Source organism: Battus philenor, unplaced genomic scaffold (assembly GCF_028537555.1).
Source record: "Battus philenor isolate CCGP_79_NKW_IND1 unplaced genomic scaffold, ilBatPhil1.0.hap1 SCAF_28, whole genome shotgun sequence".
Lineage (NCBI taxonomy): Eukaryota > Metazoa > Arthropoda > Insecta > Lepidoptera > Papilionidae > Battus > Battus philenor.
The window spans coordinates 622,525-646,669 of record NW_027181691.1 but is presented as its reverse complement, the minus strand read 5'-3'; the positions used below and the strand labels follow the sequence as shown (position 1 = coordinate 646,669).

The following is a 24,145-nucleotide window of genomic DNA, read 5'->3' as shown; positions in this document are numbered from 1 at the left end:
GAGACTCGATGTTAATGCTAATATACAGGGTGATTATTTATAGATGAAAAAGTTTTATATAGATGAATTTATAGCTCATTTGACATCAAAAGGCTTTAAATCTATTACACCTATTTCCAACGACCCTTATAAAGTGACTGCTCTGTACCCTTTTACTACACCCATAACCGATCATCCTGTATGTCGATTTTGTAGCCCCAACTGGGACACTTAGTAATATTGGCAGTGTTCACCAGGAGTTGTTCTTATGTGAAATGATAAACATGAATTGAGATCATTTGTCTTATATTACAAAGTAATTCAAGGAATACATGTGATCTTAACATATAGCGACATCTAGTGGCAGAAGGATATACGAGTTTCGTAAGAGATATTGTCCGTCAGTTTCAGACAAATGCGCGGTGGGTGGTTTGAAGTTATTCTTATAAACTAATCTTCATCATCTTCCCTCAAGATCCTCTCCATGAGATTTAGGACCTGCCCAGCGAAGAGTGCTGTCTCTGACTTTGGGCCTCCGAGCCTCATTGTAATATCGAGGTTGGATAAGCACTCTATAAGCCAAGTCCGAAGCTCCATCATGGAGTTGAAGAACTCCCCTTGCAGCATAGACTTTGGCAGCACCAGCACCATCGCAGCGACTATCGACATAACACACGACTGGATCTTCGATTCTGGAGAGAATCTTAAATAGAGCACCATCTGCATAACATCGCGGCAGTAGTTGGGACACTTTGGGCAGTTCTTTGACGCAAGGATAATGTTTCCCACCACGTTGAGGTACTTCAGAAGAAGGATGTTATCCACGTCCTGCTTCAAGTTGTGATGGCTGAGCGTTAGTTGCCTTTGTCCGAAGCCTCCGACGAGGGGATAGAAGAATGAGTCTGATACTGCTGCGAAATGGTTTATGGTCGCCTTTGCGAAGGGGTGTGGTTGTATCGAGTGGAAGTATCTAGTTTTGTTAATCAAGCGCCGTCTGATGATCTCTTCCGGTGTAGGTTCTTCGTCGAGGGCGATAGCAGGGGTGGCTGTAGAGGTTGGCTGAGGATCGGTCCGAGGTAGTACACCAGATATCCGATTAGCGGCTTCGGACAATACGTCCAGCATGAAGATCTTCGTCGCAATAGAATATCTTCCGATATCCGTGTGGATTTCCTTACAAAGATGCTCGGCGCAATTCGCTGGCTGGCTGCAGACGATGGCCACTGCTGTATTAAATTTAATATTATCGAAGTTTTCAACATGGAACTTCTCCTCCAGGTGCACAAAGAGGTCAAGTAAATCGATAGCTAATTTCTTGTCATCATGCTTAAGCTGTTTGTCAACAAGTTCCTCAGACGCCAGGACACCGGCTTCGAATGTTTCAAGATCCCTTGCCTCCGTGAGGACTTCAAGTAGGTCTCGCAGGTACATAGGACTCTTCTTGGACGCGATGGACACGTCGTTGCTCATGTCGTAGGGCTCTAGATCGTCATCAGAGTCCAGATAATCTTCATCTTTTTCTAGAGCGTCCAACTTGGCTGATATTATGGTCTTAACTATGTTTTTGGTTTGCTCCGGTGACTTCACGGAGTAGCTGACGATGGTGTTTTGTATTGAGCGCAAGTCGTCGTCAGTGATCTGGTAGGCGAGGCTGTCGAGTATCTTGGCCAGGTCGAACCGTTCCTGCTGGGGACAGGCGACATGGCATTCGTCGAGGATGCAGCGCTGCGTGAGGGATAGCAACACCTCATGTATCTCGGTGCAGGTTTGGCCCATCTCGCTATAGTTGAAGTTCAACTGCTGGACGGCTTGGTCAGTTTGGTCAATCTTTGCAAGAGTTTTGAATATCAGCTCGATAGTCGCCATGCCGACGCATCTTAGCTCTTGCGTCAGGAGATCCAGATGTTTGGACATACCCTTGAACAGTATGCTCTTAAGCTCGACTGTATTCCAGGGGAGTGTGTTTTTCGTTGCCAGTTCCACTCGATACTTTACTGCTAGCAATAGGATTTCCGAGGTGTACATGTGTTCGTCAAGGTTGGAGACATCAGCATAGCACCATGCATTAGCCAGTCGTAGCGCCAGGTCAGCCAGTACCGTGGCTTTGTTTTTGCTGGTGGCTATGTAGTACACGAGGTTCTCCACTGTTCTTGTGTCGCGGAAGTTTTTAGGTTTGACATAGAAAGGTACTCGGTATATAAGAACGTCGTTCCAGTTCTTGCTGTCATCAAAATTATTGCCCAGTATTCTTTTGATGGATTGTTCATCACTCTTGTAGTCTATGGGACTCCTGGTAAGGAGTAAGACGGAGATGTTATCTATGGCCTGCCGGTTCAGGTGGTGGAGAAGAGTCTGGATGAGTTTGGACTTTACGTATTTAGTGGACTCCGTGGTTTCGCACGCCCAGGCAATGATCACATCGATGAACGTGGAGATAGCACTTGAGTTATTGTATATATTTATAACTTTGGACACGAGGTATGATAATGGTACCAGATCATATCTGATCCCTGTGAAGTAGCTGCTCTCTGTTATGAAGTCCAGGGTGCGGACGATTTGAAACACCAGTACATAGGCGAAGTTTTCATGTGAGAACTCCTTAGGTGTCTTTGTTGTAAGTCTATTAGCGACCCTCTCAGGCAGAGTTACCAGAAGCTGCACATAGTTTTCCCACTCTACTTTGAACTTTTGTGCGTCTTCCTCCATTCTTACGTTGCAGGAATCAATAAGCGCCGTTAGTACGGCATCGCTTTTGGCATGCTTAAGAAGAATTACTGATAGCCCATCAAGGATTTTGAAGTCATTTTCTTCCTTCAAGTAACCGCAGAGTACAGCCAGAGACTCCTGGGTTACATCAAAGCTCTCGTCTATTGTGAACATCCTGATGAGGTCGTGCTTGAGGGCCGGCCAATGCTCCAGGCATATCCGCACCAGTCCTGCAAGTAGCCTGGAGTACTTATCTAAGAGTTGTCCTTTCATCACAACAGGGTCCAGACCAGAGAGTTTCTGGACTGTCACAGGCCCGGGCAAATACCTGGCCATGATATCAATGGACCTCTTTACATTGATCGCATCAGCTTGGGATTTAATACAGTCAATGTTGTCTGTGAAGTCCAGGAAGCGGGAGATCGCTCGCATCAGGCGCTCTTGGTTATTCATCAGTTCCTGTCCATCTGTAAAGAAAAAAGCCTGAATGTGCCCAAAACTAGATGAGGTAGTCACAACATATAATTATGATCACATATATTCCAGCGCATTATAAAGTACTGCTAATGACTGTACTGACTACAGAAATGATGTTTAACCATGTTGGCTGTAGTTTTGATGATGATTTTCGGGTGAACTTAAATGTGTTAAAACATTCATCTATAATCCTAAATAAGGAGTATATAGTTCGTTTCATTCATAATTGGGGTTTGTTAAATGTCACCATCAATAGTTGAAGATTTTCAAAAATGGTTTATATGGACCCCCAAGATTAAGACACGAAAGGGTCTAAGATGGCGTGACAAAAATAATATTTACAATTGTTAAGCAGCGAACTAATATCTTGGCTCGACTTCAACTAACAATATAAGCAAATTTATTTTACTTTTAAAAACTTGCATTATACTTATTAAGTATAACATGGAGATTTAAGTGAAGATTTTTAATTTTTGGTTGTGTTTTGTATATACAAATGTAGGGCGTCTATCGCAACAAGCTAAATTTTGAATATGGTCTATGAGGGGTTATGTCTCCTGTGGGCTAGCCAATGCATGTTTTTAAATGTGTGGATATATATAAGACAGGTAGGGGATTATCATTTGCTAATATATAGTATCAACTTTCCTTGCTCCAATATTTTTTTGCAAGTCCTTACTAGGTGAACTGATAACATGGTCAAGGTTGCGAGAAGTTGCTGAACTGATCATCATGAATATCTTCGAAGAAGTTCTGTCTTATAGTGGGTGTCTATCGTCTGATATGATGGGTTAGAAGCCTGGAAACTATATATCTATAAAATGTATCTTACCCTGCATGGGCTGTAGCGTGGTGGCCGAGAACTGGCCAGTCAGTGCGTCCAAGTCGCTGAAGGCAGATGGTGCAGAGGTCAACGGTGGTGGGCTGAGGTCACTGAGCAGGTCTAGATTTGAAGCCGGTGTGGGTGGAACTGAAAAATCAAACAATGAAAAATTCTTATATGATATTAACACTAATACTATGTTATATTTTTTTCTATCTTTTACAGACTATTATTCTATATAAAATCTTAGGTTTTTAAACCATTGGTGTCTTGTTTTTTTTTAAGACACCCTAACAATGTCCAGTTTTTAAAACTACAGCTTCATATGACCACTCCAATTATCATCCCTTCCCCGTATTGTCATTTTCAGGCTATATGCCAGTATCTGTCCGATGGGCGCCGTTTTCTTTACGGACGAGAGAGATACTACTGTTATACAGCGCAAGGGTGTGTTGTTTGAGGAACAACTATGACTGCTTCAAGTCTTTAGTCCCTGAGCCTCATGAATGATGAGAGTCCTTGAACTTACCTCTGTAACCTTGGCTAATGAGAACTTGTTTATGGGCTTCGGTGTGAGTTAGGTACAGGGTGTAACCCTTTTTCTTCATATTCTCCTCCGAGTACGAACGCCTACTTAGGGAGTACACTATCTCCTTGGTCAAATATATGCCCCCCATACATATCCTTTACTATACTTAGCTAGTACCCTACTACATCCATCACTACAGTAGATTTGTTATGTTTGACTGTTCATGACCTTTTTTGTATGGTTTCCTTGTATTCTTTTAATGATACTGATGTAACCAAAATGGCGGGCATGTGTGTGTAAATATACAGTTAGTGCCATTATAACATCTTGTCGTGCTAGAACATCTGCTTCAGATACATCTCCAAATCTCCTAAATTTAAATCATTCTGAATTGATAGCCATAATGACATATGTACCCAGTAGACGAAATTCTTACTAGATCTAGATATGTCTAGAAGCAATTTGTGGAACAGGTGATGTAGAGTGATAGAACTGATGATCCTACCTGTGTTATTATTGGACACAGAGAGTGGGTCTGGTGAAAAGGCGCTCGTGAAGTCCGCGAACCCGTCACCGGCCTGATTTCCGTTGGGAGCGGCGGAAGGCGGGACCAGTGGCGTGACAGGAGGTGGGGCTGTGGCCACGGGGGTGGAGTCTGCGAATGCTCGCGAAAAATCTCCGAAATCCGCCTCCGTGCTCTTCGGTTCCTCAGCTCTGTGGATTGAAACGAAATATATTTTAAATTATTCTTTTAATTACTCGCATAACGTCCATAGCTGGGCATAGGCTTCCTCTATAGATTTCCAATAGGACCAGGCAGGAAACAGTCTGTGTCCAGTTTACGAAGGCCTTAAGGTCTTATGTCCTCTGGAGGTGAACCTCCACTCAAGACTCCAGCATCCATGGTTCTGCAAGTTATGGAGCATGCCAACTGCAATTTCAACTTACCAATCCGCAGTACTGTTACATATATTTTTTTATTTCAATATATTTTTAATAAGACATAAGCATATAAAAATTAGTTGTTATTCAGTTTAAATTGAAAAAAATTGGTTACTGCCAAGGAAGTCAAAAATTCCTATATCATTCAAGGTTGTCCAGTCACAAGGTGGAAGATGTTGGATATCGTTCTGTCTCATAGGAAATCTATGGGAGAGGTCTATGTCTAGTAAATGTCCTGAAATACTAGAAATTGTGGTGGTTGGTACTTACCGAGGATCGAAGTCATCTTCCAGAACAAGGGAGGCACTGCCACTGCTAGGCGCGGGGCAGGTCTTGAACAGGTCGTCCAAGAGCTCCTGTGAGTTCTGCTGGCTGGTGGCAGCTGCGGTGGACGCGGAGGAGACCGCCGGTGCGCCGGCCACCTTGCCGTAGGATGCAGCAGCGCCTGAAGTACACATATATAGGAATCTAAATCTATACAGAACATCAAAACAAGAATATTTCTTGTTATTTAAAAAAATGCTGACATCGTGAGACTTGTTCAGAATATGTGATTGACTAAGGATCCAGAAGCCAACCAAGTTTGTGATGGGACCATCGAGGAGTATGTTTTGAATCAGTGAAATGTACAGTTGCCACTAAATAATTATTCAATTTAAGAATTTGTGAATGTGATCGTGGAGATATACTTGAGTGATTGACCAATGTGTGTTTCCAGTGATGACATACGGATCCGAGACGTGGTCGCTTACGTTTGATCTCGTTTGAAGGTCACACAGAAAGCAATGGTAATGGCGAGGGTCGGAGCTTCATGAGATGGAGAGATCTGTTGAATAACGAAGGTCGCCAATGTAGTTCAAAGAATAGGTTGTCTGATGTGGCAGCCAATGAACACTACATGGGTAGGACCTTCATTAGGTTGACAGACTACATAGTTAAGGTCGCAGGCAGTCACCAGATGTAGACAGCGGAAGACCAATCCTTGTGGCTATCTTTGGGGGAGGCCTATTGCCCTGCGTCTATAGGCAGAAAAGAAGAAAAAGAAGATTTCATAGCCACTTACGTAGATTAATTCTAGACCCACTCTAACACGTAACAATATGTTTCACAAAAAGATGTAAGAGGTTACCTAAATCTATTTTCTTGACGGGTGTGGTCGGCTTGCTTTTGGCAGGGCTTCGCAGGCTGATATTGAGAGGGCGTGGGCCTTCGCCCCGTTCGCTGCGGTCTGGTTTCGTGTCTCTAGAAAGTCGGGGGCTGCTGTCTATCACCTCGGCGTCACGGTACACGTTTTCCCTGGAGACATAGCATTATTATACACCTGCTCAGTATTACATATACAAAATCATTGATTATAGGTGTAAAATCTTAGAAAGTATGAATGTATTTTTGTTGTCTGCAAAGTTTCAAAACTTTTACACATTTTCAACTACCCCATATAAAGTTGTCAAACTGAAATATATTCCACATTTTTTTTATTAGAATGTGATGGGCACAAACAATAAATAATAATTAATTTTAATATGCAGTAATCCAAAATTTAAAAACACTTTTCTTACTATATGTTAAGCGACTCTTTAAACCTTTTACATCTACAATTCAATCACCCTGAATAAAAAAAGAATAATGGTGAATTTTGATCTGGATTTTAAAATTCTAGAGTCCACAGAATCATGTACGTTATTATTTCAGTCAGACATCCACAGGTGGACATAGGCCTTCATCGCAAATTTCCAACAAAACCAGTTGGAAGTGGTCTTCATCCGGCGTCTTCTTACCTTCATAAGGTTATCCTATCACCATATGGGTGGACGTCCCAATCTGACCTTCCGGTCTATGGTCTCCTATATATATATGATCACTACTAACGCATTAGATTGCTTCTTTGCCATGATGACCGGCCTTGCCCTGTCCGCATCCAGTGCCAAGTGACTTTGATTCACTTAGGGAGAACCTACCAACGCCGCGTCTACCTGCTTATGGTCGCCACCCGCCAACGACCATTGGTTGCTATCTATGTACCCACCTTCAACTCATAATGTCAATTCTTCGAGCTACGTTACTCGCAGCGAAGCGAGCATAGCTCTCTGAATGCTCTCTTTCTCACTTTGACATAATTTAGCATATTTATGACCATAACTAAGTATATACCTACACTAGGCAAACATTTTTATGTTATATAAAACTAATGTAAATATCTATTATATATTGCTTTGCATGTCTATCTGAAATAAATAAATAAAAAACTAAAAATTAAATATTGAACAGTGGTAAAATAAAAATGTCTCACTTCTGCGGTTTCCTGTGGTTGTATTCACCATCGGAGTCTTCTCTGTCATACTCCTCTTCGTCGTTTCTCTCTTTCACATCATCTGGAATGAAATAAAAAAATTAAAATTAATCAAGATATCTCTTGTTTCGGTGTGCCTTAGGGCAAAGGCCTGCTTCAACTTCCTCCACTGCCTCAGGCCAGCTGTTACCCTGTTTTCCCATGTTCTGGCTTGTCTTCCTTGACTTCTATGCCCGACCCTGGTGGACCTTTTTGCAACATATTCCATCTTTGCTTGGAGCGAAGTAATTATTACAATGCATTAATTATAAAATATTCTTCTGTTCTTAAGAATGAGTTAGTCGACTGCCAACGCCATCTATGGACAGCAGTCGTAGTAACAGTATCTTCAGCGCCATCTCTGTATGTTTTTTTATGTGGACTCCACTATTGGAGAGCTCTCGTTCGACTGGTATTTATTTGGCGACAAGGATTCTATTTTTCTTTATTAAGTTTTTCACTTTACTGTTTTTATTTCCATTCTATTCTTTCATGCACATGATCTCTCTTTCTAGTCGTTTATCCTAATTTTTTTCTATCTTTCTCTTCTATTCCGTTCATCCATCTTCAATCACTGCAGTTAGGTCTATTTATTTACAATACATCACAGATTTTATTTTAATTTTTTACTTATTGATATGTGTATCACAGTTACAATTTTTTTTTATTTTAAATAGTTTTCTACTATATTTTAATTCTGATTACATTTTATTTTCACATTATTTTGCTTACTTATTTCATACTTGATCTATGTCTAAAAGAGGTAGACTCTGCACTAGATTTTGAAATACAAAATTGGTGTTAATATGCTATTATTGATACTGACCCCATCCAGGCGCGGCGCGATCACAGTACTCCCCCCACCCGCCCCCGCCGCCTCCACCGACGCCTCCTCCTCGAACACCCATGACAGCAGCCTCCGACGACATACCTGCAAGTTATACATGGTGATTAATTATGTGTGAATGTATAGTTCACCCAAAATTATACGAAGAAAATGTATTTTTAAATTTCAAATTTCTATATATTAAAATTAATTTTTATTTACCAACTGTACCTGCAGAGTTTGTTCTATCAGACGTTATTCATTCATTCCAATAGTTTCAAAGTGATCAATTTATACAGGATGATTGAAAATAGGTTTAATACCATTAAAGTTCACCACCACACCTATATGCTGCATACTTTATTTACTCTAAAATAAAAACCCAGCTTATATTTACCTATGTATTTGTCCTTGTTTTTCTTGGCCTTTTTCCTCTCCTCCCTGAGCTTCTCATCATCTTGGATGAAGTCGATCAGCTCGCGTACTTTGTGCCTTACATTAATACCCTGGAAGAATGGAATTTTTTTCTATTTTGGTAAAATTAACACAAGCACTACCCACCGTGCAAGCCTTAAAAAAAAGAGATGGGGAATCATTCCTAAAGTTTGTATACATATTTCGAAAATCTAGATTACAGCCGGACCTTACCTGATCTTTTCCCAAATCGTCGACGTAAGTGTAGTTCTCAAGGGACCGGAGATCGTATATGTGCTCCCTGGCCGATGTCACCACGCGCTCGGAGCCGTTCCTCACCAGGTAACTCAGCAACAAGAGGCACTGTGAACAATTAGTTACTTTTAACACCCGATATCTTCAAGCTTCTTCTTTGTCATGTAACCTTGGCAGAAGTATTGTGATCACGTTATAAAATCTTCCGCCATTTCTCCTTCATAGAAGCATTTTGTAATTTTTTATTGTGCTAGTAGCCGCTAAAAGGCATCGGCAGAATTATGTGTGCGGTGTGAAAGAGAAGGATCGATTAACAAAACGCACACGATATATGAGAATAGATAAATCTCCGCATAAACATGTTAGAAACTGTTCCCCCCCCCCCAAAGATCTTCCCGGGGACTCCCCGCGACTATGTCATCGGTATACGCAGCAGCGGGGCTTACCCACGACGCATCTATCATGGTTACACGAGCGATATATTCCGCCCACTGCCACTTCGTACGAACAATTGGAACTACATCGGTGACTTAGGTTATTCGGATCTCTTCATTACGATTCGATCTCACAGCGAAGCTCCAACCATAGTCTTCTGCACTGTTCTCTGTCTGACTTTTAGGCTTCCTAACAAGGGTCCTCGTCTCAGATCCATATATCATCACACTGATTTTACGCTCGCAATATTTAATACTGGTAATATCAAATTACTACTTGTTTAGTTGGACAAAACTAAATATCTAATGGATTCAGGCGTTATTTTGCGGATGTCCATCCTAAGTAAGAAAAGGACCAATATATAGTTACTTCCGCCATGCAGCAGTAGTCGTGTAATAAAATGCACCGCCCGCCAGCCCGCTGATAAATGCGCATGCGGCAAATAATGCGAATTACACAACTAACACTTAAATCACTCAACACGTGTTTCACCCCTCCACGGGGCATTCTTATGAGTAATGATACACCGGTTAGTGCCATTTGACACTGTGTTTGCACTTTATTGCACGACTATCGCTGCATGGCGGAAGTAGCTATATATCGGTCCTTTTCTTACTCAGGACAAAACTTAGTTCATTCTTCTCCAAATTCTGGATAAAAATTTTAGAAAAACTCAAAAAAATCATCATCATTTTAGCCATAGCTTGTCCTCTGCTAGACATAGACCTCTCTCAGAAAATTCCAATAGAATCGACTGAAGGCTGCCTGCATTTAGTGTCTTCGTACAACCTTAAACAGATCGTTTGTCCCGTGCTGGTCTTGGCGTTTCAGCAGCCATCTACTCTGGTGGACCCCATGTAAATAGAAGACACCTTTCGTAACATAACGACTATGAACGAAGACAAAACCTGACCACAGGCCAAGAGGTCTTCCTGAACGTGGACCGTGATTATTAAGTGCTTCACTTACTTTGTATGTGCGTCTCCAATGCGAGCGGTTGTCGTGGAGCATCCGCCTCCAGAGCATCGACATGACCTCGGGGAAGTGCTCGTATGTGAAGGTGGCCAGTGCCAACTCCTGCATCTGCTGTCCCGTGGGCCCCCACGCCTCGTCCGACGTCGCCTCGCGTACCTTGCCCTCCACTTCCGTGTAGTTCATCACTACATTCGTTCTGTAAGAAAATTAAATTTTATTTAGTTTCTTTTCTAGCGGAAGAATACAGCAATACCTCGCTTTGCGTTTTTTTCGAAGTTGCGTCGCTGCTTAATTATTACTAATTTTCACTGTGCGTCGTTAGATTTTCGAGGTTGCGTTGTTTTAGGTTTGAGTCTATTTTTTTTCCAAAAGATGGCAACACTTGTTTCTAATTGCGCCATGCCATCAAAACTCGGGGATTCCCTTTCTAAGTAAAAATCAACGCATTTTTAATACAGTTTTATTTTCACTTTTGAGGTCAGTTTCAATTACGTAGTGTGTTGTGCTTTTTTTAAAAGAAAATAATAAATTTATATAAATTTTAACGTGTTGTTTCTGGTTACAAAAAAGGTATGTATTTTTCCAATTTATTTATTGGCAGAGTTATATTATTATTGTTTTTTAAATGTTTACTTTATTCAGTTTTCTTTTTAAAAAGTAGTATTTTCGTAACTCTGGAACCTATCTTCGATCTTTATATGGTTTGCTATAGAAAATCTTAATTCACTTTGCGGCGTTTCAATTTGCGTCGTGTTTTTTTGGAACGTAACCACGACGCAAAGTGAGGTATTGTTGTATAAAGTAACAACCAGCAAATTCTTCCTAGTGTTATGCTCTCGAAGAGTAGACCTCAAATTAGGGTCACGAGTGTGTGGAAGCGGCCTGCATCAGCGTGGGTAGAAATTTAAGGCTTTAGCGCCCGTATGAATTGCGCGTTATTTGGCCTGCCCATTCCAAATTTACAAATCTTAAATATCGTTTTTTTTTAATTAATAAATTTGTCCGCGACTTTGTACCAGATTAATTTAACATTTTTTTTTCGGTCAATATTTTTTCCAAAACATAAGTAGCTAAGTTACTTCTTATTACACAAGCTACCTGCCAGTATAAATCCCGTCAAAATCCATCCAACCATTTCAGACATTAACCGGAACAAACAGACAAAAAGTAAAAAATGTAATTTTGGTGTATGTACTTTATATATTCGTACGCATGTAGTAAAAAGTGGTTATTTTATTATTACAGACAGTCCTATTTTATTTGTTTACTAGCTGATCCCGTAAACGTTGTTTTGCAAAAAAAAATAAAGGGTTGATCGTAGAGGGGTGAAAATTTAGGATTGTAAGTATTTTTAATGCCACATTATAAAAAAAAATCGTCAAAATTTAAAAAAAAATGTAAGGGTGAACAACCCTTATCACTTAGGGGTATGGAAAATAGATAGTAGCCGATTCTCAGACCTACTGAATACGCGTATAAAATTAGGTAAAAATCGGTCGAGCCGTTTCGGAGGAGTACGGTAACTAACATTGTGACATGGAAATTTTATATATTAGATGAAGATAGAAGATATAGGCTAGCTGTTTTAGTGCTTTGGTCACCTACAATAGGCAAACATATCTAAATTTGTAAAATTAGATAAAACTTTTGAAAATGTATCTAATATTTGCTTTTGGATTACCTTTGAAAAAATAAAATGTTTATAACGTATTGCTTGTATGTAAAATTTTATCACTAGTTAATACAAAAATTTGAAAGGAACCCTAAAAACGGGAGCGTGATACAGTTGCTCTCTTTTAACGTTTTATATACAGTATGATTCGACAGCCCATGGCCCAATGCAAGACCTAGGCGTCTATGCATCTATGGTTGTATATACCATAAGTGAGAAAAGGACGAGGCACTAATCGGTGTAACATAACTCCTAAAGATGCCCCGTGGAGGGGTGAAACACGTGTTGAGTGATTTGGTGGTGGCGGTTGTATGATTCGCATTGTTTGCCGCATGCGCATTTATCAGCGGGCTGGCAGGCGGTGCACTTTGTTGCACGACTACCACTGCATGTGCGGAAGTGGCTAAATATTGGTCCTTTTCTTACTTAGGATGGACTTCCGCGAGGTAACGCCTGGTTCCATTAAGTATATACCATAATCGCACGCTTGACATGCGCTGGACATATCGACGATCGCAGTGTGATATTATGGTACGAAGATGTCGCTGAAACTTGTTCGTGTATCTGAGGAATTGAACCCGCGAACTGCGATCGCAAGTCTCAGTGCTCTACCGCTGTGCTACCACAGCCATGTTTAAAATTTTTACACCTATATACAATCACCATGTATAAAATGATCACTCTTCAACTCCATTATAATGCAACAGGGTGATTACTTCTGGCAATATAGTCTGCACATATATTAAACAATAATTAAATTTATTATTTAGTAATACTAATTTGAAATACACTATATACTAATTTGTTTGATTTGCTTGATTTATTATACTAATTTGTGTTGAGTAATTTGGCGGTGGCGGTTGTGTGATTCGCATTGTTTGCCGCATACGCATTTATCAGCGGGCTGGCGGGCGGTGCACTTTGTTGCACGACTACCACTGCATGTGCGGAAGTGGCTAAATATTGGTCCTTTACTTACTTAGGATGGACTTCCGCGAGGTAACGCCTGATTTCATTAAATATTGAAATACTCATTATTTAATATTTTTGAAGTCATTAATTATAAGGTGTACTATACATTGACACCTTAAAAGTTTTTACACCTATAACGAATCACCTGTATAACGAATAAATGTCAAAAACAGTTGCAGGCACGTGGGCTTTTTGGATTATGCAAGCCGACGGTGGAGAAAGGTTTGTCTCAAGGTCGTCGCCCGTCGCTCGATCGCAAGACCGACACGTTTAACAACTTCGCGGGTTCCGTACGCTTTTATAAGTAAACTAGCTGATCCCGCAAACGTTGTTTTGCAAAAATAAATTGATATTTTAATTTACAACTAAAAAATAAGGGTTGATCGTAGAGGGGTGAAAATTTATGGTTGTATTTATTCTTGTATGCTGTATCATAAAAAAAAAATAAAAACAAAAAATTTCGTTAAAAAAATAAAATTTTTTTTTAAAGTTTGAACAACCTTTATCACTTAGGGGTATAGAAAATAGATAGTAGCCGATTCTCAGACCTACTGAATACGCATATTAAATTTGGTAAAAATCAGTCAAGCCGTTTCAGAGGAGTTCAAGTCCGAACACCGTGACACGAGAATTTTATATATTAGATGTTCCTGTCTGTTTTGCTATACACCAATACCTCGCTTTGCATAGTTTCGTTTTGCGTTTTTTTCGAAGTTGCGTCGTTGCTTAATTAGTACTAATTTTCACTATGCGTCGTTACATTTTCCAAGTTGCGTTGTTTTGGGTTAGTCTTTAATTTTTTTTTTAAATTTTTTTTTTTTCAAAGATGGCAACACTTTCGTTTCTAATTGCGCCATGCTAACAAAACTCGGGGATTCTCTTTCTAACTAAAAATCAACGCAAATTGAATATAGTTTTATTTTCACTTTGTTTTGGTAATTTTAGAGTTCAGTTTCAATTACATAGTGTGTTGTTATGTAGAGCGTTGTGCTTTTTTTAAAAGAGAATAATAAATTTATTTAAATTTTTACGTGTTATTTTTAGTTACAATAGAGGTAAATATTTTTTTGTTCAATTTTCTTTTTAAAGTAGTATTTTTGTAACCCTGGAACCTATCTTCGATCTTTACGTGGTTTGCTATAGAAAATCTTAATTCACTTTGCGGTGTTTTAATTGCGTCGTGTTTTTTTGGAACGAAACCCACGACGCAAAGTGACGTATTGGTGTACTAATAGGCTCTTGTTTTTGGTTTCAGGGGGAAATCTTTTGGATGTTCTAGATACCCTGCCTCTAGGGGGAGGACAAGGACAAGGTGTCTCTGCGGGTTGTGGAGGACCGCGGCATCTCCCGGTCAAGGATCACCACGCGATCTTTCCTCGCGCTTTGCTTTTTAAATAGCCCATCGAGGTGGAAACCACCTTCTCTTATGAAACCCTTTTCAAACCCTCATAGCGGTTGGAACTTCATAGTCTCCAAGTCCTATATTTCAAAAGTTATCGTCAATCAATGTCGAAACGTCCACCGCTGGACATATGCCTCCATCATAAATTTCCAATACATGAGTCTGCATGCGTCCACTTTACTAGTGGACCTTCTGCAGTTTGCCGTCCCATGGTTTCCAGAAACATAAGGTCACAGTGACCATTTGCATTGCACGTGATTTAAACTCTATAGACAGCATGGGCTGGTTTGACTGTTCTTGTTCGCAAAGGTGTTATATAGAGAGTTCAAGGCTTCGGCGTGAACTCTAAAAACGCTTTTTCTTACTATATTTTATTATTTTTATAACCATTGATTTTTATAGGGTCAATTATAGTGTTTATCAGCGTGGGGAGCAATTTTAAAATGTAATCAATAGGACTTTAAACCTCTTCGCTTTCAGAATTTTATAAAGGTAAGGTTAGGCGTGGCAGTTGAGGAGTGAACAGCTTGGGAAGAGCTTTGCAGAGAACTCAACGACACTGTGGGGAATGACCCCTGGTTACCAGGCTTCGTTAAGGCGATGGTACGGAACGAGCAATCATGGAGCGCTGGTATAACCTACAAAAAGGTTATATCGCAGATCGAGGCTGCCGAGAAAGAGAGAGAAAGGAACATCTGAGCTCCCCATTCGCAGTCAGAGACCTGGATGTCGGAGGGTGTTATATCGCGGCTTCTCCAATCCCCTTAGAGCCGCCGGTCGAATACTGGTGGCCCGCCGACAGCAAAAATAATACTCTCGTACATTCGAAAAATATTAAATTCTATTCCAGAATAAAACCAAAAAAAATTAATTATCTATACTTTTTTTCTTTATATGGCCCCCGCTATTGGGGGCCTCTCGTACCCCTATCTTAGGTGGGACAGGGTCTTTATTGGCAATTTAATTTTTTTCACATAATTTTTTATTTTCATTCTCTACTTTCATTCTTCACATAATCTTTCATTCTATTCTTTTATGCCACAATTCTGCTTTCTTTCACTTTTGCTCTGTGTCCTTTCATTCCTTCCTCATTACTTGTTACATTTTCTCTTTTTTCTTTCATTTACATTTTTATCACACTTTATATCACATTTGAGTTACATCACCTTTTTTCTTATTGTCTATTTGAATTTTTATTTTTTTGTATAACTTTTTTAATTATTTTCTTGCAGCATGAGAGGAATTCTTCCCTAGTTTCCTTTCCGCCTATCAGGGAGGCTATTGTCACCTCCGTAATTTGAACGATTTAATTACCTATACTTCTGGCAGCCGGCCCGCCATCAGTTCATGCTTTGCCTGAGTGGCCTCTAGTCTTAATAAGTCTGTGCAACCATGCCTTAGAGCATGGCCTTGGCGACGGAGACGGGGTGATCTGCCGCAAGTAAGGAGTTGAGGCTCTAGGCCACCGCCATTGAAACTGCGGTAGTATGCGAAGGTGTTTCCATAGTTTCAACCAAAAGCGTTCAAGAAGATCGTGGGGTTTTAGCTGGTAGGAGTCCGTCATAACACTTTCGTTGTCCCCGCAGCGGATCCCATGCAGGATTTCCCCACGAGTAAAAAAAAAGGCGTGGCACAAAAAGAAGCTTGTGTAACACTAGTATGCCGTATTATTTAACCTTCTAACTGCCAAGCTGTTTTGGCCATGACTTCCCCAGGTGCCAAATGGAAATATCAAGTGTAGGCTTTCCTTATGTGAAAATTTGGGATCTTTACATTCTATTAATGAATATAACACATTATGTATATCATTATGTACTGAGACCGCCGGCGACCTTCATGGCACTTAAAGGCAACAGAGTACTCGGTGTGCCATGAGGTCGCCGGCGGGTCACGTTTTTGTAACACAGAAAACACGATAGGTTTTCAAAGCCAGCTTTGAAATATGAAAAATTGTGAATTCAATACAAAGAAAGGTTTCTATATACATATTCTAATGTAAATTTTATATAAAAAGTGAGGCTGCCCGTGGTCACATTGGCACCCATGGTAACCGCTTCTAAAACATGCTGCAAATCGTATACCATCTCGTGATCCACTTGCTAGGTGCCTAATGAAGTTAATAATTACCGGAGGGTCGGAAAAAAATAATATTCCTTATGAAAAATTGTGAGGTAGCCGGCGGCCCTCACGGCACCTATTGTTGGGTATCGTGAGGTAGCCGGCGGTCCTCATGACACTTAAAAGGTTTACAGCAAATTGTACTCATTCACCGGTATGAAGTTTTTAGTCAATAATTATGTATAAATAATAATTAATTCTGCAAATGGTTTTATAAAACCGCACACGGACCCCTGAAACCTGTTATCGTCGACAGTGGGTCACATATTTATTCATATAGACATTTCGCGAGCTAAGCGACTTGCATATAAACTTGTTTTTCGGCACGTATTACATAAAAGTTTTATCTGGTAAGAAAAATTTTTTGCATATATCGCTGCTCCCACCGAATATAATGACGAAAATGAATCCACGATTTACAATGAACCTTGTGAATTTTTCAATAATTATCTTATATATTATCTTTTTTTTCTCTAAATAAACAAGGTGAGTATAAACATTATTAGAAAGTTTATACGATTCCCTTTCTGACTAAAAATAAACGCAATTTGAATAGTTTTATTTTCACTTTGTTTTGCTAATTTTAAGATTTCAGTTTCAATTACGTAGCGTGTTGTAATGTAGTGTGTTGTGCTTTTTTAAAAAGAGCATAATAAATTTATTAAAATTTTAACGTGTTGTTTCTGATTACAAAAAATATATATATATTTTTCCTATTTATTTACTGGCAGAGTTATATTAGTTTTGTTTTTTAAATGTTTACTTTGTTCAATTTTCTTTTTAAAAAGTTGTATTTTCGTGAACCAGGAACCTATTTTCGACCTTTACATGGTTTGCTATAAAAAATCTTAATTCACTTTGCGGCGTTTCTTTTTTAACTAGAAACAACACGTAAAAATTTATATAAATTAATTATCCTCTTTAAAAAAAAAGCACAACACACTACATTACAAAACACTACGTAATTGAAAATCAACTCTAAAATTAGCAAAACAAAGTGAAAATAAAACTGTATTAAAATTGCGTTGATTTTTATTTATAAAGGGAATTCCCGAGTTTTGATGGCATGGCGCAAATGAAAACAAGTGTTGCCATCTTTAAGAAAAAAATAGAAAAGTTCAATAAAAAAAAAATAGGCTTGAACCCAAAATAACGCAACCTCGAAAATGTAACGACGCACAGTGAAAATTAGTACTAATTAAGCAGCGACGCAACTTCGACAAAAACGCAAAACGAAACGACGCAAAGCGTGGTATTGGTGTAGATTAAAAACAATTCGACGATCAATAAGAGTTCTGTTAAAAGTTCCAATGTTGAATAAACGAATATTATCTTTATCTTATCACAATCTTTTCTGACATCCTCTCTTTGAAAGCAATGTTTACTATAACTATTTTCAAATTTTATTTCTTATAAGCCACATAATATAGAACGTGAAATTCTGGTGTCAAACATATTTAATCTAGACCTTATTTTATATAACAGGGTTCCAGAGATCCTTCCGAATCCTTGGCTCAGGCTGCTGCATATTATTTATATATTTATTTAGTAATTATACACATCATGTAATGGTTGTTAACTTTATACCATACTTTCATTCTCTACCACTCAGTCATGGGGTTCTGTATATTTTATAAATATCTAGATTTGTAAATTTCATATAAGACGAAGAAAATATTCCGAGATAACACGCTCTTGTACCAAAATCCGAAAGTTATGTTGATAAAGCTTATCTAAAGCTATATATATATTTATCGAACATACTTTATACAGCTCTATTTCAAAACACTTTTGTAAGAAAGAGACATATATATTAGTGGGCGCAAATATTTTTAAAGAAATCTAATAAATAAGTTTTTTAATATTTCACTCCACAATACCAACATAGCACTATTCTCTCTCTTTTCAACTAGTACACGCAAAGATATCTATGGAGAGTTTACCCTAATAACCACGCTCGGCAGGTAGGTTGGCAATCATGAGGTATTATGGTACGCAGAAGACACTGCTGCCCATCATCTGGAAACTTCCAGTCACAGTCCTCTACCGCTGGGATATCACTTCTCAACATTGGACTATATCACACGATTAATATACGACACTTATGTACTAAAACCCTTAAATCTGAAACATGTTAAATATTTTTTTCTCAATAAGAATGCAATAGGTAATAGGAATAAATAAGAAGGCAATAACTTCTGGCAGTACAAACTCTGGAAAACGGCAGATAGTACAGAACCATTAATTTTATAAATATATATATATATGTATGAATATATATATATATGTATATATATATATATATATATATATATATATATATGTATATATATGTATATATAAATATATTGTTAACGATTTTTTTACGATAATAGTAAGTCATTTATTATGTTTAAAACCATTGATTTTTGGATAGAGTGCCACATATATTAATTCGACAGCAAATCAACTATACATTCACTCTTCTAAAGTTTATAAACATATGATTCATCACCCTGTACATGAGATTTTCTCCTAAAACTGACTCATCAAGTATATGTATATCTATGGAAACATAAGATTTAGAGAATTAAAATTTTGCAGTGTCAAAATCAGCTAAGAATCGCATTTCACAAAATTCACAGTCAAAAAGTTTAAAGAGCGACCATTAAGTTCACGAAAGGACAACTAGTTGAAGTATAAATACAGTACACAGCAAAAAATATTGCACATCGACCTTTGGAAAGAGACAATCGGCTAATTTCGGCTTCGTAGAGCCCTATCTCTATCTCACACTACCTATGTGACGTTTTATCAGTCGATATATTTCGTGCGACAGAGATAACGCTCTACGAAGCCAAAATTACCCGATTGTCTCTTTGTTTTTTGATGTGCTATATTTATCAAAGAAGGTAGTCTACGCGGGTTTGTGCCCGATATCCTTTTCTGGTAGGGACAGTATGTGTACAAATAGATCAACAATAAGAAAACAATGTTCAACCAAAAGAAATCATCAGCCAATCACAAGTCAAGAAATATTATATTGCTCTCTTTGGCAAAGTGTATATAAAGAATTATATTTCTGTGGTATTCCCTTTTTTCAAAGCATCTCTGATGAAGAGGTAAAATAGCTCCTACAAAAGTATATGAAAGACACTCCAAGTTTTTACCACAAATTTTCACCAGGTACCAAAACCTACATTTGCTTATCAGTATAGTATCTGATGAAAGGCTCATAAATGAGAGAAATATCTTTAAATTTGTAGACTCCATAGAAACCTGCTTAACAATCTAGATAAATAATTACTATACATAGTAATTTTATCTTTCTTAATGCACAAATCAGAGAAACCGCATTTTATCATGCCCTGTACTTTGTCAACATGATTTCTAAATATCATAAACAGATAAGATATGTATAGACAAATTGACTTTTCAATTACATAATGTTATCTGTTAATTGAATCTAACATTGTTTTTATAGCCACCTCTTAAGGAGCTCTCATTTTCGCCTAGCATGATAAGACAGATTTTATTCACCAGTGCTTCCAGGGGTGTACATCGCACAAGGGAGCAATTTGATTGAATTTGAAAGACAAAACTATGTTGTTACATGTAACAAAGATATGTCTAGTTCTCAAAAGTCTTTTATTTCATATAGGATAGAGAATTTCTCTCTGCTTCTGAGGTTGTTCTTCATCAAAAATCTTTAATATGATTGTCCTTGTAATAGCAATGTAATATATTCAAAGTAAATATATCATCTAGAGGTACAGATATTCAGACTTCTTTACATAATAGCGGTTTTATTTCACTTACAATGCATACTGTATTTTTAAGTATTATAATCTACAAAAGTGTTTCCCAACAGGGGGCAATTCAAAGAGGAATGTTACACAAACTTTAAGCCTTTTACTTGAATATAATAATTATGTATATTACATAGGGAGACGTAAGAATTCTAGAAAGGCTAATGCAAAAAGGGTTGTGTAATACTGATTTATATAGTTAATAATTATCTAATGGATTCACTTTTGCACAGTGTTAACAATTTTATAACATATAGCAAGTTGTATACAAATTTTTATGTGTTCATTTTGTATTGAATTTTTGGTTGTATGTATGAAAACTTTAAATGGTATATATAGAGTGAGCTGACTCTGTGTGTGGCACTAATTGGTGTAACATTACTCCTGAAGATGCCCTATGGAGGGGTGAAATACATGTTGAGTGATGTAAAGGTAGCAGTTGTGTAATTTGCATTGTTTGCTGCATGCTCATTTATCATCGGGCTGGAGGGCGGTGCACTTTATTGCATGACTACTGCTGCATGGCAGAAGTAGCTATTTATTGGTCCTTTTCTTAGTTAATAACTTTCACTGAATATTATTGTTGTCATGCTCCTCTCTCATCCTTCATAATATCTTCCATTCATCTCTCTTTCTCTCTACACAATACCTGACACTCCTTTCTTACCTTTCCTTTTATACATCATCTTACTTCCCATGCCTTCTCTACAGGAACCTACGTTTATTACTTTTGGTTTTTACTTTTATACACGGTAATTGGATATACAAGACAAGATGCATGTGCCACTGAAACACTTTTAATATATAAATAAAATATAAATTAGGTAATTCTGTCTTTATATGTTGGAAATATATGTTGAAATAAAGCTTCGCCAATCTTCCGTTGCATTTGGCATCTCAATCATTTTATATGATAAGATATGAATGTATATACTGGTCAAAAAACACATGTAAGATTTTAATCATATTAGGTCTTCATAGATATAGAAATACATATAGAAATTGCTATCTGGTGCAAGGTCATCAAAACCAATGTTATGTCACCGAATCAGTCTTTTGTTTTACATTATGCTGCTAGGTTTTTTGACTTTGTGCAGCATCATAGAAATTGAGCTCACGGAAACAGAGGTCTATGAACTAAAAACTTTACTCTGCCAAATTGCATTTCATGTTATTACATCGGTGATGCTAGCATGAAGAGAGACCCTTATAGGCGTATAATGTTTTGACTGAAGCATAGTGTAGATTTGCAAATGAGGATTATATGGTGTTTGAAGTAACTTGAACCTTTCCGGACTATAAATTCTAATAAACATTAGGGAGACTAGAAAGTAATGTTGTTTCCGTTGACATATTTTACAGAAATCCAATTTATTTTTACCGCTCCGGCATTGAAAATTTGCATAATAGATGGCAAAAGGTTGGAATATATTGTTCATTAGAAATAAAAACTTTTAAAAATGAAGTCATGTGAATTAAACTTAAGAAAGTGACATTACTTTCCAGTACCCCTAATATATATATATATATGCAAGGAAGATAGCAAAATCAGTAAACAGGCATATATAACATGATTTGAGTGTTGCCACTGTAAAATATATGTATTGTAACAGGTTGAATATTTCCAACAAATGTATATAACAAGTGTTTCGTTTTGTATTTAGATACCGGAAAGAACAAAATACATATATTAGTTGTTTCAGTGATTGATTGGAATAAAGGTTTGGTAGAACTTTGATAAATATTAAATAACATAATGATAAGGTAAGGAAAATGTTTTCAAAATTCAAATTCTACATGTTAAAATTAATTATTGTTTACTATCTGTCCCTAAAGATTATTTACTGCCAGAAATTATTGGTTAAATTTGAAATTATTGTTGTATTCCAATAGGAAATATAAAGTAACATATTTCAGAGTGATCACTTTATATTCACACATTCACATCTTAAAAGCTTTAATACATAACCAATCATCCTGTATAAGATTTATAATTAATTTCCCAATTATATTGCCCCATTTGAAATTGATTACTGGTAGATTTTGGTAAAGATGTTCATTTATACAACTTTCCTGTTACCACTAATTGACGGAATTATTAATATTTAGAGTATATATACTTAAACAAACATTCAAGAAAAACTTTTAAACTAATAAAAATTAAACGTATCGAGGTAATGTAGTCATAATTATACCAAATGGTATTGAGAGAGATTGCAAGGACAGCGAACTACGTACGATAAACGAAAATTTAGTAACATTTTTTCGTCTTTTTTTATTGAATTGTGACAATATTTAGGTTCTCTTCAAATAACTACAATCATAAAGTAAACGTATAGTGAATTATACAAAACTAGATACAAAAAACCTTGCATATGCAAGTTTCGAATTACTAGTGACAAAATCGTTTACATAGAACTTGTTAAACTATATTTTGTTATCATTTACAAAAATGCAGTTCAGGTTGTAACTAAATTTAACATAAGCACGTTAAATACATCGAAAGTGTTGTAATTAAAGATATTGTGACGAGAGAAGGATGTAATTAACATAAAAATTTAGTAAAATATTGTCAATACTTACACTTTATCTGCGAGCTCCCGCACTTTCCACATACTTATAAATCTATCCATTTTGCACCAGAATTAAAGAATACAATGTTAAAACAAAAAAGTCACTGTAATTTCACGTAAAATAACATAAAAATTAACTTAAAACGCGAGCTGATGATTTGGCTGACATAATTGCAAAATGGCGAGTTAAATGTTGCCATCGTAGAATGTAAGTGTAATAACAGGTTCAATATTTCCAACAAATGTAACAAGTGTCTCATTTTGTATTTAATTAAAAAAATATATTTACAAGTAATGCTTGATTATGTTACTTTCCAAATTGTTTTATAAATTTATTCATAGTTTCACATCGCACGAAGTTAATTAATCTATTATATTTAAAACTTGATGATATATCGATAATTTAAGATAATTGTGACTTATTTACATTTAATTATGAATATTAATTATTAGATTTAATACCAAATTTTTAATATTTGTTTTTGCAATAGAAGTTTATACATAGCGCTTCTTTCTTTTACTGTATAAACTATTCTGGTGACATTACCGTATATTTTTAAATTTCAAATCTACGATTGTAGCGTTGGAGCTTGGGAATAAGCCTTATATGTAATTGCATGCTTCTAAAAGATAGAAGCGATAGCAAACTGAAGTTGAGACTCTTGGTGGCTTTAACAGATAGCTTATACTGAAGGTAAAAAAACTTTCAAAGCTGTTCGTATTATATAAAATGAAATATATTCTAATAGTTATAATAGTAACATACGTATCATTGAATACTATGTTTGGCAATGAGTTGGCACTTGCACCACTATGTAGCCAAACTTTCGATACATGATAAGGGCTTTTGAACCATTAGGTATGGTAGAAAAAAAATAAAATCATAACAAGGTTAAATTAAAATTGTTTATATTTAGGAATAGATTCATT

General features: G+C 37.2%; 1 protein-coding gene across 1 annotated transcript; it reads right to left on the bottom strand.

Moving 5' to 3' along the window:
• Positions 1-288: 288 nt before the first annotated feature.
• lqfR (clathrin interactor lqfR) lies at positions 289-23,391 on the bottom strand. Its single transcript, XM_068769627.1, has 11 exons — positions 23,226-23,391; positions 10,685-10,886; positions 9,260-9,388; positions 9,009-9,117; positions 8,612-8,716; positions 7,747-7,828; positions 6,586-6,752; positions 5,727-5,901; positions 5,020-5,228; positions 3,995-4,132; positions 289-3,152 (listed from the first exon to the last, which is right to left on the bottom strand). The coding sequence occupies exons 1-11, from the start codon at positions 23,273-23,275 to the stop codon at positions 430-432; spliced, it is 4,089 nt and encodes a 1,362-aa protein (XP_068625728.1). The 5' UTR covers positions 23,276-23,391; the 3' UTR covers positions 289-429.
• Between the last annotated feature and the right edge of the window lie 754 nt (positions 23,392-24,145).